Source organism: Clinocottus analis, unplaced genomic scaffold, assembly GCF_023055335.1.
Source record: "Clinocottus analis isolate CAN_PGR_092001 unplaced genomic scaffold, fCliAna1.0.p SCAF_9, whole genome shotgun sequence".
In the NCBI taxonomy this organism is placed as follows: Eukaryota; Metazoa; Chordata; class Actinopteri; order Perciformes; family Cottidae; genus Clinocottus; species Clinocottus analis.
In genome coordinates, this window is record NW_027176251.1 from 16,717,486 (window position 1) to 16,733,904 (window position 16,419).

General features: G+C 43.6%; 1 protein-coding gene across 1 annotated transcript in view; it reads left to right on the forward strand.

The window, feature by feature from the left end:
• The first annotated feature begins 3,808 nt into the window (after positions 1-3,808).
• Positions 3,809-16,419, forward strand: part of me1 (malic enzyme 1, NADP(+)-dependent, cytosolic) — a 72,742-nt gene continuing 60,131 nt past the window's right edge. The window contains exon 1 of the mRNA XM_068569665.1: positions 3,809-4,160. Within this exon, the coding sequence (XP_068425766.1) occupies positions 4,029-4,160 (132 nt within the window). The 5' untranslated portion in view covers positions 3,809-4,028. The remainder of the gene's footprint in view (positions 4,161-16,419) is intronic.

The following is a 16,419-nucleotide window of genomic DNA, read 5'->3' on the forward strand; positions in this document are numbered from 1 at the left end:
CATATGTTGAGGCAGTTCCTCAGCGCCATTTGTTTGTGTGTGTCTGTGTGTGCGAGTCAGGACAGTGCTTGTCATTAAGTTGCAGTAACAAGAGATTTATGTCTATACAACATCTGGTTCAACCGGGGGTCATGAAGAGTTAATGAGGAGAGGTGATGAAACTCAAAGGCAGCCTTTTGTTGCCCCGCTAGTTGGCACTTTTATTTCTAAATCCCCAATCATTCTGTTAGTATCACAACTAGTTATCGTGTCATTACATCACCACCAGAAATTGTTATATGCTCTCTTTCATTATCTGCAGCTGCCAATCAGATGGCAGCAGGTCAACCTGACACTCTCAGATCACGGCCTCGACGATTTGCCCTTCACCTACTGATAACCAAGAAGGAGTCCAGTATTGGAAGGAAGACTCTGAACTTTTACTTTGGTAAAAGTAGAAATACCACCAGGGTAAAAGTTACGCGTTCAACATTTAAATCAACTAAAAGCACAACAGTATTAGCATCAAAACGTACTATAAATATAAATATATAGATAAATGTCTCTTTAATGTTGCGGCTGGTGAAGGTGGGGTTATTTTGTATTTGTTTATACTGCTGGATAGATTGTAAATGTCCACCTGGTGATTAATTAAGACTTATTGTAAATTACATTACATTATAATGTACTTGTTGATTCTAATATTTAGTACCAATCTGAATCTGCAAAGTAACTAGTAACTAAAGTTATCAAATACATGTCGTACATTAATTACAGAATACAAAATACAGTAAAAGTAGAGTACTTGAGTAAACATACTCCTTCCTCCACTTAAAGCTTCAATCTGTATACCGATGCAGGAAGATTTTTTTTATTATCAATCATTTTTGTCATGCAAGTGGTGTGGCTTCATGGTTATGGATATGTCTGCATCAAATTGGCCATTGAAATGTTCCACTCAGAGGAATAATAATGACTTTTCTTCAAGTCAAGATTTCTGTTTTGTTCAGGACCAAATAACCAGCAGAACTAATGTCATTCCCATCACAATACTTTGTGTTTTGTGCAACTTTGCACATGTTAGAATCCTAACATAGTAAAATAACATGGTGAACGTGGTAATAAATTATACCTGCTTAACACCAGAATGTTTACACGGTCACAGTAAGCTTGCTGACATTAGCATTTAGCTCCAAGCACGGAGCTGCTATGGCCGAAGGTTCTTCGTCTTGTTTCGGTGCTAGTCTCTTTCTCTTTTCGTGGTCAAACTGCCAGGAGTGTTGCAACCATGTAGGCGTTTTAAATTTGTTAGCTGTAGGGGAAATAAAGCAAAGTGCGGGGGAAGAAATGATCACACAAAGGCATGTACTGGCCCATCTCCTGGAGGGATTTTTGTTCGTTTGATTTGTCTGTAGTGCTGTATTTTGCAAAATTGGGCCTATACCTGGTTCACAAAAGCCTTTAATATACACTTGGTTTTTCTAACCACCTGTTGTACTGCATGGGATAACTCCAGCATGTGTTTGTGCCTAGCGTTGCCACTGCTAGGTATTAACAGACTTTAAACAGGACATATCACAACTGGAGGTTTCAGCAGAGTTTTTGGCATTGGGATAAATAAAAAAAACATTGCGAGAATCTGATCAATGACAACATCCAGCTGTTCCAGTACTGTGATTAGCCTTCAATGGGTGGGCTGATCCTGCTTTCCAAACTCTCCCAGAATTCCTCATGCCCTGCCAGTGCCAACTGGCATCCTGCCTCACTCCACTTCCTGCTCCTGGTACAGAAACAGCTGGCAGACTTTTGTCTTCCAGATTAGTCATTCAAACACAGACTGAAGATAAACAAGATGATCAGAAAGGCTTCATCTTCGGTCCGCTGTACAGTACAACGAAGCAGTCATTGATCAATATCAAGTGTTGACACACAGAATGCAACAGCTATACTTTCAACATACCCTTCAAGCCAGTGACACCTTATTCCATTTTACCATGTTGCAGACTTTTGCAACCATTTTAATCAAAATGTGTTGTTTGATTGCTTCTAGTTGCATTCCACTAATCAGTCAAACCGGATCAGGCATATGAGCTCAGTTCTTTAGTTCACAGGCCAGTCGGTGGCTTTGGCAGCAGCAGCAGCAGTCTGGTGTTGACTCTGAGCCTTGAGGACAAAGTCGCCTGTCACCAAAGCGGTTGCCAAAGGGAGCCCAAATACAAACTCCATGTGACCCCATGTGACCCCATGTGAACCTCAACAGTCTGGTGCCATGCATTGGTTGGTGGCATGTGTTTCTTACTCCTGTCGACAGGTGCCCAAATGTACTGGAGATGATATTGTATTTTCATTGCAGCTGAAATGAAGCAGGAAAAACACCCAGTATGCTGTGCTTGCTGTTTTGTATGTCCAACAGTGCATGGATGAGTCAGTCAGAGATGAGACATCGTCAATATCTCCTCTAATAGTTGTATGACTGGACCAAATTGAGACAGCCACAATATGGCAGGATTAATGGGTGACGTGATGTCTGAATGCAGCAAGTTTCGACATATTCTCATCTCTTTCTGTTCAAAAGTAGGCCGACTTTAGGTGTGACAGTGAGGGCAAAGGCAAAAAAAAGGGTAATTTAATCCACATAATCATATTTATTGTATTTAATATGTATATGTAGGACGAGAGCAACGTGTAACCGGAGTCTACTTCCATGTTCACACATGGCCAATAAAGCTGAATCTAATTCTGACACAAGTACTGAAAAGCTTGAAAGTCTGATATACTGTGACAGCTTGGCATGAGGACCCAGCGGTTCAACTGCTCTCCACATGCTCTATTTAGGGGCTCTTATCCTCGCCGTTCTGCAGACACTGACTTTATCAGTCCAAACGTCTTTAAACATTTGGCGCGAGCCCAACCTTCAGATGTGTTCACTTCAGGGTTCAGACTTCCTTTATCTCGGTGACGCACACTGGCAGGGAATCCTAGATAATGAAAAAATCAGCTTGTTTCCAGGCAAGGCGGAGTCACCTCATCAATGTCAAGCATATGGACTGATTTGAATGACCTTTCTTCCACTCCCAGAATGCCATGCAGGGTATATCCACTGTCAGAGTCCTTGCGGCCAAATGGTGCATAACGTGAAACATTGTGAGCTTCAAGCATCTTCACTCCATCAGAAAAGTCTAAGTGGTAAAACCATTTTGGTGGTATGTTTGTGACAAATGTTATGACTCATTAAAAAATGGGGGAATAGTCCAAATCTCACGTAACTGTTTTTTTTTAGATCTCACACATTCTTGGGAATGTTGCTCGCTCAGTGTGACTACTATAATAATTATTATTGTTATTATTGTTATTATTATTATTATTATTATTATTATTATTATTATTATTATAATAATAATGGCTATATCTTCTGTTGATATTAGTACTTTTGCTACTTGATGTTATTTAATTCTGTTTCAAAGTTGTTTTGTATACAATTCACCAAGAAAATAACATTCAAAATGAATTAACTCATATGTTTATACAGAAAATGATAAAAGTTGATTCAAATTAAGTTTAGTCTTTCGGATTTAAAAAATATACATACATGCGAGACCCTAACATGAATAACCCTGGAGCCTGATCAATACACATAGGTCTTCAGTAATAACGCTTAATAACTATAGTACAGCTGCTCAATAAAACTCATGCTACAATACTGTTGAAAACGATGTTGTTATTATTTCCTATCTAATCTGTATTAAATTAAAAAAAGTTAAGGCATGGAATGAAAAACGTGTACAGTTCGTTCAGTGTGTTCCTATTTATACTGCCTATGACATGCACCTGTTGCCAAATGATACTGCGGAGGGACTTTGCACGTATCAAGACCTTCAGAGAACGATTGGAACAATAAAAACAGCCTAATTGATAAGGAGACTCCGGTTCTCCTTCAATCCCCGTTGGCCACTACACAGTGTGAGACGAGAGCTCCGTGGTCAGACCTGCTCATCCACTTGTTCAGCGCACAACAGTTCAACCGTCGTTCTATTCAAAGAGGCAACAACATGGCACGCGCCGGTCTGGTCAAACGGGAGTCGTTGGAAACGGAAATGCACAAGTCCGAAGATAGAGGAAAAACCTTCGTTTACACCAAGAAGAGGGGCTACGATATGACCCGGAACCCCGCCCTGAACAAGGTCAGTGTGGAGACGGAGTTGTGTGAGAGTTTTCGGCTTGTTTCTCTGAACGGCAAGGTTGACAGGCGAGTTGCTGCCTTCAGGCGCCGTCGGAAATAGTAATGCCGCCACGACCACCCTCGACGTGATGGCCTGCAATATTAGAGCTGAGTCACGAGGTTTAAGGATGAGTTAAAGGCGCTTAACAACGTTTTGTTTATAAGTATAAACAGTGCTAATGCTAAAGATTGACACCTTGCTCACTAAGATTCCTTTCCCCACATAATTTATGACGTTGCTTGTCTTCTTCCCCACACAAAAATGAAACAAGCCAGAGAAGCAATTGGGTTTGAGGTGTGGTATCTGTATTTAAAACCGTTCATTAAGCTGTATAGGTCCTCTTTTTTGGACCGTTGTACAGAGCCCTCGAGAGACAAGTAAACACAACATTAGCCAAGAGGTTTAGGTATCAGCTTTAGACTCGGTTATATTTAGATTTAAAGAGACCAAACAGCATTGTCACACACAGAGGAGGGCTGTTGTTGGTATTGCCCTGTCACATATTGCTTTCCAGATAATCTTGCGGTGTGGAAGGAGCTTATAATGACATACTGAATGGAGGACCAGGCCTGTCTTCCACTCTTGGAAGACAGGTCTGGTCCTCCATTCATGACAATGTGTGATTCAGCATATTGTGATCAGTGATCACTATGGGAGCTGATATATTTTCAAAGTAGAGGCCATGTGTTGTTTATATTATAGGCTGTTTTTTTTACTGTCTCTTCTTATCATACAAGGAGGAACAGAGCCGTAAGTTGCTTAATCGTGCAACAAATACTGCTGACCAGCTTCCTCGCGGATCACGAGATAAGCGGAAGACCATGGGGGCTGCTGAGATATAAACATGCTTCGTCTTACAAGCCCTTTGTTGTTGAATTGGACTGATGTCATTTTTTTTTTTACCTTGTTCAACAAATAAATCCTCTAGCAGCAATTCAGTCTTTCCAGTGTTTTCTCATGGTTCGTGTGGTGACACGGGGCCCCAGGGGTCAAGCTGCGGTGACATCGCCTCTGTCCATGGTGCTGACTGACCATCCAAACAACCGGCTGAATTGTAGTTGTAGGCCACTTGTATGTCAAGGGTGGCCTACAAACAGCCTGGGCGGACCGCTCTTTGTCAAAGTCAAACTAATTTTAGAACACTTGAACCTCCTATTTCTTCTCTCTGAGCTGTTTTCCCTCCAAGCACCCTCACCGGGCCAAATGTGTTCCCTCTCTCGGAGGCGACACCAGAACCGTAGGCCCTTCAACGTTTAATCTCTAATCTGCTCTGTTTTTTTTTTCACTATGAGTTTGCAGCTGTAATAGTCAAACCCGCTGTACATGTTTCGTTTCAAAGCGGCTCCTCTCTGATAAAAGGCTGCAGTCAGTTTACCACAGTCAGGAGGCGTAAACAGCGGGCTGATAAGTGAGACACAGGAGTTCAAACAGGCCAGTGTCTGTGGAGCGAGCAGGGGTCGGCACAGAGACGTGCTTGTTAGGGAAGTTAATGACTCCACTCCTGAGACTGTCAGCCGCACTGTGTTTGTTTTCACATGTGCATGGTGTGCTGGGGGCGAGGTGAAGTGTGTGCACCGGTTGCTTCATGATTAATAAGGCACAAGTTGCGGCACCTTGTACGTCCAAATCAGAGACACATCTAGTTTTTGTGTGAAGCATTCAGATAAACATGCTGCGTGTAGAAATGTAACGAATCAGTCAGGGTAAATTTAACGAAACGAAACCAGACTGTCAAGTGAAAATACTTTCTGCTGTGTCACTTGAGAGGAAGTCAGTTGAATTCAAGAAAACAGAAGGAGGTTTTCTTCTCGTAATATAAAAAAAAAGCAACATCCTCTTTTTTGACACATGGTTTATGGGTCAGGGACCCTACTGTGGTCATGGCGAAACATGCTCCTGGAGACACCTAGTGGTTCTGAGCACTGTAGCGTCACAGCCATCAAAAATGTAGTTCCTAAACTTTACAGGTGTTTAGCTGAAGGCCGAGTTCGACGATGGGTGTGGTCTAAGCAAAGGGGCGGAAGTCGTGGGGTCGGAAGTCCCGGACCGGATTTGGTGTCACGGCTGGTGTTATCTATATTTGAACCTACAAAAGTCACGGGAAGACAAATTGTAACACATTTGTGATGTAATATGTCAACATATTGACAATATTACTTAACTTAGCTGTGTCGAGCAAACCCGACGGCCCTTATTCTTGCTTTCCTGAAGTCTTTTTGTCGATATGTCCTAGAGCAAGACACTTAACCCTAAATGTCTCCTGTCGCTGTGCCTATGGTGTGTGTGAATGGTTGATAATCCTGATGTAGCGGGTTGCATGGTAGCTCCTCTCATCAGTGGGTGAATGATGTCATGTAGCATTAAAGTGCTTTGAGTGGTCGGAAGACTAGAAAAGCGTTGTACATTCATAAATCACTTTTTTTTTTTTGTAATTATATGTTTTCTGAATGCTACATGTTAATATTGGCACGATTTTAGCCGACATGACTTTGGGTTGGAAATCCTGTTCAGTGGGGGAACACTGTCGATACCAGTCCTTCTTTCATTTGATTTTCCGTTGATACAGATTGCATTTGGTCACCAAACTGTGTCTCACCCAACTGAGCTGATTTCAAATTGTTTAATTAAAAAGATGTCGTCAGACGGAGATGATGGCTGTCTGCTCTCAGCTTCAGCAACTAAACCTGGCCCAGTAAACCGTTTGTTTACGTCTCAATTTGCACCCTGGGGCCCTGAATGGACCCGGTGTACAAGAAGGCCCTGAAAGAGGGTTGACTGAAGTCCCTGAGACCGGCCTAGCACTCAGGATGTTTTGTGTTGTTTCTATGATTTGTGTGCTTTATTAAAGGTCTGTTGAAAACCAGGCCTCAGACATTCAAATTTGCAAACTTTACTGGAACAGCAAGTATGTGTTTAAAGTGTAAACAGAGACACAGAAATATCATTTTACTCAGTTTTAAGACTTACACTCCCTCATATGTGCACTCTTCATTTCCTTCGGGGTATTTTTTGTATTGTTAAGAGCCAATGTTATGAGAGCCAAAGTTCTTTTGTTCCTCTGTTAACGAGCAGGCTGAGGAGGCCAACTTTAAAAGGGAGGAGAGCTCCTTTTTAAAGTTGGCAATCCAAAATGAGCTTACAGTTTGTTTTGTTACATTGTTTTATACGCTGTATAATGAGATTAAACTGGGCTTCGAAGTTTCAGCAACAAGGATCTGAGGAGACAGTTTTATTTTGATAGTGTATGCCACCATATTAAAAGGATTATAAAATCTCCTTATTTTAGTCAGAGGACATACAAAATTCAACTATTCTGACACTCAGAAGGAAAGCATTTATCTGATCTGGGTTGGTGGTTATTTAATCCACCTGAGCCTCTCATCACTCGGTTAAAGTGACCCCAAAACACAGGCTGGCTCATACACACAAAGGTCAGCATCATTGCCGCCAGGTGAACTGTCCACTGTCAGTTATTGCGCGGGCATGAACCGGGCCGAGGAAATTGGAGGAGAAGCCAGGAAATGACCGCAAAGAGAGTTAGTTGCCAGGCACAGGCAGACCTCTGTGGCTCAGGCCATGGCATATTTGTTGCCCCTCCCTCTAATTTCAGCAACCCCCCCCCCCTACCCACACGTACACACACCCAGGGGACGAGCCATGTTTACCTCCCCGGGCCGGCCCACTTCACCCCCTAACAGGAGCCAGTCACAGTACAACCTGCTAATTGATGCTGAGGGACGCGGCGCTGAAAGCAGCCTGTCCTCACATCTGCAGGCTTGGATTTCCTTTTAATCTCCCCAGTCCCACGCTTATATGCGCGAGGGGCTGATGCCGGCGCACGCAGCCACGCATGCACACACACACACACACACACACACACACACACACACACACACACACACACACACACACATCCTCACCTCGCCCAGCGGCCCGACGCTCCCTCCTCCCTCTCCGGAGGTGGAACCGGATATTATAGGTGTGTTTTGTGTGCGCTCACTGCGTAATAAAGAGATGGAGTGGGGTGCGAGGGCGTAGAAAGAGTTCTCTGTGGCGAGGAGGAGAGCGCTGGCCGCGCTCCACAGACGTACTCTGTCCACCTCCAATTCCCCTGCTTGATCAAGCGTTAATGAGGCTTCTGTGTGAATCCCGGGGCCCTTAGTGTGTCGCTCTGACGTTGGTTCCGCCTCCCTTGGAAAACAACAACAACAACAACAGGCTCCTTAAAAATGCTCTTAGCGTCCCAATCAGGGATGTTTCACCTCGAACCGCTCGCTTGTGTAGACGGGGCCAACAGACGCCCTTTCACGGGCTCTCGACTGCAGGTGAAGTGGACTAAGTGCAGTCAGTCATAAAGGTTTGGGAGAATGAGAACTGGAGCTCATGTCTGTCTTTCGTCTGGCGGGCACCTTCCACTTGTTTGAACAAAAGCATCAAAACCTGACAAAATACAGCAGCGAGTGAGAAACGATGAGAACTCATAGCAATGCCCTCGGTTAAGCAGAGGTTTTGTTCCTTGTGGTGAGCGCGAAGCTTCCCTTGAGCCCGCGAACGCTGGACAAAACGGAGAGGCCGGGCCGAGACAGCGCCGCAACGGGGCGCCCTAAGGCTTTGCATGTGACTTTTTCAAGCCAGCCCAGTCAGATAGAAAGGCTTCAAGTAAAAGTCTCTGTACTTGGAGCGTGCCGAACAACAGTCTATCCGATTGGGCACTAAGGCTGTGCTGAATCGCCTAAATGCCGACAGTCCTGATAACCTTCTGCAGCGACTGGAAAGTAATTAGGCCCACATGTTAGATTGGTTCTGGTTTGGCCGATACAGTCATCGTCTTTTTCCCCCTCTCTCGGTTTGCATTTTCTTCTAACCCGAGACCGCCTTTAACAGATTTAGCAGCAAACAAACAAATGGTAACAAAAAATGCTCGGCTATTAATTCTGAAATGGAAATACTTCTGTTTCTTCGTGGCTGTCTGAACCCTTTTTTCTTTGGTTATGTGTCATGCTTTGTTGGTTGCTGCACAGCGTCTGATCTGCGGAGTTTTCCATGTGAATCGTAATGCTCTCCAGCCGGTCTGCGCTTCTAGCAGGGCTTGATAAGGTTTTATAAGCGTGCATGCAGAATTATGTCACAATTGGGAAAAGGTGGCGTTGACAGAACAGCTGGATGACCTGACGCTGACTTCAGCCAATGCAGTCTGGAGCTTTGATTCCCACTGAGTCACCCACTGAGGTTTGTTTTCTGCCCAGTCAAGACTTATGAAAGCTGGATGCCGTCAACTTGTGCTGGTGAAGCGTCACAGCAATGCTTTGTTTGTGCTGCTCGCCGCGGTTCCCATGGACCTTGGTAATCTTTCTATATTTAAACGTCTGTCAGCTTTCTGGATACTATCCTTCATACCATCAACATACAACGTTCCAAGCAAAATCCTCTGATGAATGTTTGTGACGATATTATTGACTTTATTTGAGTCAATATAAAGAACCCGATTCAAGACCCCCATCAATCTAATGCACTTTCAGAGCAAAGTTGAGGAATTAGATCAAGAACTGTACTGTTGTGAACAACGTGAGCGTCGCTGGAAAGCGGTATCCGACACAATAATTGTTTTATCTGCATTATCTTGTTTTCCTAAAAGTTACCAGAAAACTTGACTTGAAGCAGTGACACCTCCAGACTCCAGGAAGTGGTTACACATAACTCCCTGTAAAACAGTAAATTGTGCTTTTGAACATAGGCAGGTTTTACTAGTGGTCGGTTCACCACTTTTCCAGACTATATCTACGTATTGGATGGATTGCCAAAGGTAACGTTCCAACAGACTGATCTCCCTGTCTTGTGCTCTCAACATCTAATATTTGAATTAAATCCCCTCATGCCGATACATTGTTTTATGACCAAATTCCAATAACATTCATAAATCTGCCTCAGTTTTGTCTTAGCGCTAATTTGCAAATGTTAGCGTGCTACGTTTACGGACATAGCAAACAGATACGGTTTATACGGCACGTTAACATCGTCACTGTGAGTGTGTTAGCATGTTGATCTTAGCATTTAGCTCAAAGCACCACCTCACAGAGTGTCTGGCGAGCATGTGCATAGCTATGTTGCTACTCACAGTCTGGATCATCATCATGGGAGTAACGATGTGTTTCTTTTTGAACTGGGAAGCCGGGATTTACGCGTTTCCAGTCATAAATTTCACCTGGAACGCCGCCTGATGTTGGATTTCCGTTTTTTCCACTTCTTAAATTCTGATTTCCGATGTTAAATGTAATGCAAAGAAAAAGTAACTTTTCCAAAGGCCATTGCTCAGGGAATTTTGACATCAGAGGACTGTCAGAGGGTGGAGCAGAGATGAAGTGAGAACGCTAGGTGTATGTGTGTGTGTGTGTGTGTGTGTGTGTGTGTGTGGTTGTGTGTGTGTGTGTGTGTGTGTGTGTGTGTGTGTGTGTATTTACAACAGCGATTCTGTGAGGTTGAACTCGATGATGTTGGCGTCGAGATTACAAGCCTTCGTTTAACTGAGCGGTGAAAATGGAACAAACCTTTCTCTGTTCAGACTTTATGCAGAGCAGCTGCACTTGTTCATCCCCCCTCACTAGGTGGACCGCCAGAGCTCCATGGTTATGTGAGTGAGTGAGTGAGTAAGTGAGTCTATGGGGTGTCCCAGGTGTGGCCAGGTGTTCCAGTTTGACTGCACGCATTGCCGGTGACCAGACATTCCGACGATGGACTGGAGTGGATCGGCCAGACAGAAAGAAAGTGCACCTACGTTCCCCATCAGTAACCAACCCCAACTCGAGCCTTACACTCTCACACACACACACACACGCACACACACACGCACACGCACACGCAGGCACATGTAGACACAAACACACTCTAACATCTCCATGAACCACTTTAAATAGCTTAACCTGCGGCCCCATAAGTGCTTTTATCAGTGTTTTCTTCAGGGCTGGCTCAAATGAGTGTAATATGATCACACTGTCAGTTCAACTGTCTCTGCGCACACACACACACACACACACACGTGCGCACACACACAAACACACACTCACACTCACACACACTGTGATGCTGTGTTGATTCAGCAGCAGGTCCCTCTAAATAGCTCTAACTCCTCAGCTCACTTTTGTGTGTTTTTTGTCAGGTGGTCCTCATTCATGTGAGGACAACGGAGGAGCCATTAGCTTGTCCCAGACAGACAGAGAGAGTAGGAGACAGTCTGAGCCTCATCACCTTCCTATGAAGCTCATCTCAAGCATCCCCTCCTATCTTCCCCCCCACCACTCTTTTTCTCTTCAATGCTGCTTTTGTCCCTCAATTTAGAGTCAGAGCGGCGGAGGTCTCGTCGTGTCTTCACAAAGACCAAGCAGCAAGAATTTAAAGACAGTATTTGGTTTCAGCGTTCTGCAACTCCGTGGATATACATGGACATGATGCACAAATGGTTTTACCCAAGCACAGAGAGATGGCTATCAATGAGACTGATGCTGTCGTGATTGACAGGTTTTGTGTGGTTGCGGCCCCATTTCAAATCCGTACGTCCTAAATGGAGTTGCTACGATGACTGAAATTAAATAAATAATTGATGCAAACTTTCCACTTAACTTTGACATGCTACTTTTTTTTGCCGTTGACAACCATCTTGACAGCGTTGACCTTTGAGGGAACTGAGGGCCGGAGAATCAAAAATGAGGAAAGCTTTCCAAACCAAATATTTTGTGAACGCGGGTGGGTGGATTTAGCTAAATTCATCTTCTTCTACAGGTTAAGAGTCTGTCCTAGCATTACCCCTCCCTTGACTCCAATTGCTGTCATCACTAGTGGATCCAACACAAACAAGGATGTTAAAAGTCTCGTGTTTCTCTCCTCAGTAAAGAGCTGTGCCCTTTGCCATCATAAACCTTTACTGGTGTCAGTGTTACAGACTCTTTCCTGTATTTTAACAGTAGCTACGTTTTCTTTGCAAAGAGAAAAGTTATTTTCTTCTACATTTTTCTTGTTGGGGTGAATTTAGACAAACGGCGGCCAGGTAGGTGGTCATTTGTTCAGAACGTGTTTCTGTCATTACAGAAACTCGCAGTGACAACAGGAAAACACAGTGGGCCCCTTACAATACAGGTGGACCTCCATTAGTGGAGTGACAGAGGTGAGACTACATGGCTCGCTGCTGTTTTACCAAAACAACTGAAGGCGGCTGCTATTCTCCTGATGCCACGCAAGCTGTAATTCACCCGTTTACTGTTATTTTTGCGCCAAACTCTGAAATTTAACTGGCTCTTGTGGGACCACAAATAAATACGTTAAAGACCGTTCAGCCAGCGAAAACTTTACTGTGTGAGTACAAACACCTTGTTATTCGTGAATTTATATCTCATGAGGGTTTTGCTTCCGATGATGTGTTATAGTTTTTTGTTCCAGAAGAAAAAAAGGAAAGTACAAATGTGATTTCATGAGGAGAGAGCTGTGAAACACCTGTAGAGCTACACATGGCGGTCGAGGCCAATACTGTCACTTGGACATGGCCAATGAATGCAGAAGCCCGATGTGAATTGGCTTGGAAGGCTTGAACGTTTTCCCGGCGGCACTCAGGCTCCTGAGGGACCTGGACTGTGGAGCATGAAAGGGCTGCCTCAAGGGGATCGGTCTGCGTTTGAAGAACCCTGCATGTCCGCTACCTCCACCCACTAAAGGGCTGCCCTCCCTAAGTCAACAGCGGCTCGGTTTCCAAGGCTGTTTGACCAACAAGCGTGTCTGTACATTCACAAGTTGACACCTCCTGATTTAAGGAGCCCCTCCGCTTTCATATTTGCTCTGGATGAGGAATTTAGGATGCTCTTTTTGGTCTCAGAGCTCAGCGTTGTAATGACTCATGAAAAGTGAGAGGTAAATTAGAGTTGCTGTCTGCTCACTAAGGGCAGATTAGGACAAGAGATATGCTGTTGTAGTACATCTCAAAAGCTTCTTCTGGTGAACCGTTTCATTGGCTCTTTACTTTTGCTTTGTTTTTTTTAAAAATGATATCAAATGTCTTAGAAAATAAAGTCCAAATGAATCACTAATTCTATTTAATTCCATCCATAATTATGGTACAGTGTAAATATGGCAAATGCCCCACACAAAGGCTGTCTCTATCTCTAAATGTCTATCTGCATTGGCAGTCTTAAGCGTAACAATCTACTTGTCTTACCGTCAGCAACAATAAAGATAAATAGTCCTTGAGTTATTTCCTGTTGCCCCTGGAACCCTCAAGTAACAGCATCACAGACAATGTTGTTTCCTTCGTTGTCTCTAACATTTTTTTTGGTTTCCTGTTTGACCTGATTCCACTAGTTTAAGTCCCCAGAAGAAAGTGCCAATCACTTTCTTGAGCTCATCATAATGTATAGAGTCCCACATAGACCAAAAAGCTATGTTTTTTTTATTTAGAGGCAACAGCACTTACCTGATATAATCTGAAGCACACTCAGTGTGTCATGACCTTTTTTCTTCAGAAACACACAGATTGTAGTGTTTTATGAAGACCTGCAATCAAACAAACTTGAGATAGGTCAAGCACTTTTTCAAAACCAATAAACAAATGAAATTAATCTTAAAAAGTCACGGAGTTCCCTTTCTTCCTCCATTGCTCCTTGTTTTTGCTTTTTCTCAGTGCTCCTGTCTCACAGCATTATTAGCATAGTGCAGCAATGTTGATAAAGAAAACACGAGTTATCTCTCTGATTGATGTGTTTGGCCCTGCAAGCAAAGTTTCGAGGGCCATAAGCCCGGTCCTGCTAATGACCCAAATTTGCTTAGGAATGAGAGTGCACATGCGGGCCTTACACGGCACATTTGTTGGGAGGCATTCTTTGGGAAAAGCTTAGTCAGGCAGTAAGATCGTGAGAGGAGACGGGTCGAAGCTGATGAGTGCTCTTTCTCTCCCTCCTGAGAGGAAGGGATGGATTTAAACGGCCTGATCCTCTTGAATCCTGCAACGGCTGCCATTTTTGCAGGAAACAGATGGGGGAGGATTTGGCTTTCTTATTGAGAAAATCTACGGGATTTAGAAACAATAGGGCAACCTGGTACTCAACACCGTTTAAACACAAACATATTCAGAAGAAAGAGCTTACACAGACACAAAAATGACACTGGCCAGGCATCTGGCTTCATATTCAGTCTTAACAAGTCACAATAAGTTTTATTAACGCCTCTTACTCCACTGCTTTGCTTTTTATTTTTTGGCATGTGACCTTTCGCTGAACTTTACCGTTATCTTTTTGTATCTTTATATAAATTGAACTTAGTCATTGTGAGCTATCAACTGTATCAAAGTACAAGTATAGTAATAAAATATGATAAACATACTCACTTGGAGAACTCATTGACCCATGTTTGAGGCGTTGTTTCCATCAAGTCCCTTTATGTGTTTCATGTGACGTCCATGCCCTATACCTTACTGAACTTCTTTCTGTGACTTTTTTTTAAAATGAAAGATGGACCATTAGCAAATGTAAAGATTAGACATGGACTATAAATTTGAACATTCCTGTTGCAAACCACTTCCAATGCCAGCCAACAGGCTCTACTTATGATTTACTGTAGATGTACGGGATGTTTTTAAAGTTCCACTTCAAAGCTTTAACTTCTGTACATTATAGTTTGAGTCTCTGACTTGTCTTGGCTCTTCCCTGGTGATGATCAGCCTCAGGGCTGTTGTCTCAGGTCTTGCACTGAATGACCCTCTTGTCTGGTGCTTCATACAGGTGCTCTGGTGTTTCCCCCTCTGACAGGTTTATTGGACTCAGTGTGGAGTCCCGTCTGTCACTGAACACTGACAGAAGACAAGACACGAGATAATAGGCTGTCTTTGATTGGCTGTGAGTCCCTACTGTACAGTACGCCATTATGGAAGAGATGGAAAAAAAACCCAGCACAGCACTTGCACGACTGTTACTGTGCATGAATTAGCTAATCTAAGTTTCTTCCCACTATTACATGCTATGAAAGAGGGATTCTCTGGGATTTGATCCTGGGACCTCTCACTCCTATTTCGAGAATGATAACCTCGGACCAGCAAGCCCCTCAAGAGGAATGAGAGGAAAAGTCAGAGAATCACAAAAGTCATTAAGGTTCATCGTCACTGCTTGAGCCAAACCCTTCTGTTAGACGTTAGAAGATATTGCTGGGGAAAATTAAAATCTTGGACCTGCTGGTGGCTTTGGAAAAAAAGTTAGAATACGTTGTCTATGAACTGTAAACTCCTTGTATCGCTCTTTTTCATCCATTTTACTGATCCAACACAACACAATACTGCAAAAAAACCCACAACAAAACCCATCAGCATATCGATTACCACATGTAATTACATCGCATAACTGTATGGCTGGTTGTACATATCTTTTTGAGTAGTTCATAGCTTTCTTGTGTTTCCATACAAAGAGCTTCTACACATAGGTTGAAGATGCTTAATTGATGGCATCAGCAGAAATGTCCCCCCTTCCTTTTCATGTGCCGGTCTTTATTGCACTTGAGCGCTTGCGTTACCATGAAGTTGTTAAAGTAGACTCATTGTGGCTATTTGTAATGGAATTTCCACTTGAGAGGGAACTTCCCTTTTTGAATACAGCGTAGAGTAGACCGACCTCGAGGCACTTCTGGAGAGTCTCAAGGTTCCCCTCAGTGCGGCAAAAGAACCAACTCTCTCCTGCACTGTCTCTGCCACACCCACACACACACACACACACACACACACACACACACACACACACAAATACGTGCACATGCAGTCATGCATGCACACTAATGTGCACCAGGCTGCGCAGGGTTTTCCATTCTTCAGTGCTACACTTGCTGGCAGAGCCCATAAATAAACCTCCCATTCACTCTCTGTGGACAATTAGGATCCTATAAGGAAATCTTAACTCTTACTTAAAACTCATGGCCCTTGTAAAAACGGCCGACCCTCCTCCCAGAGCTTGTTACCGTGTAGTTTTGTTAGTTTGCGGTCAGGTGTCTTGGCACATATGGAAAAAAAAGGATGTGGTGTCAGAGGAGAGTTTTTATTTTTGAGGGAAACCCTGTTGCACCTGTCATATATTGAACCGGAAAGCAGTCATATGGCGTCAGAGGGCAGAGGCCACGTAGCGTATGATTCTCTGGCATGTGTGTCCGGGAGTAAAAAGGTCACTTGAAGGCCTCTTTGTTTGCTTTTGTCTCCTCTGGAAACAAG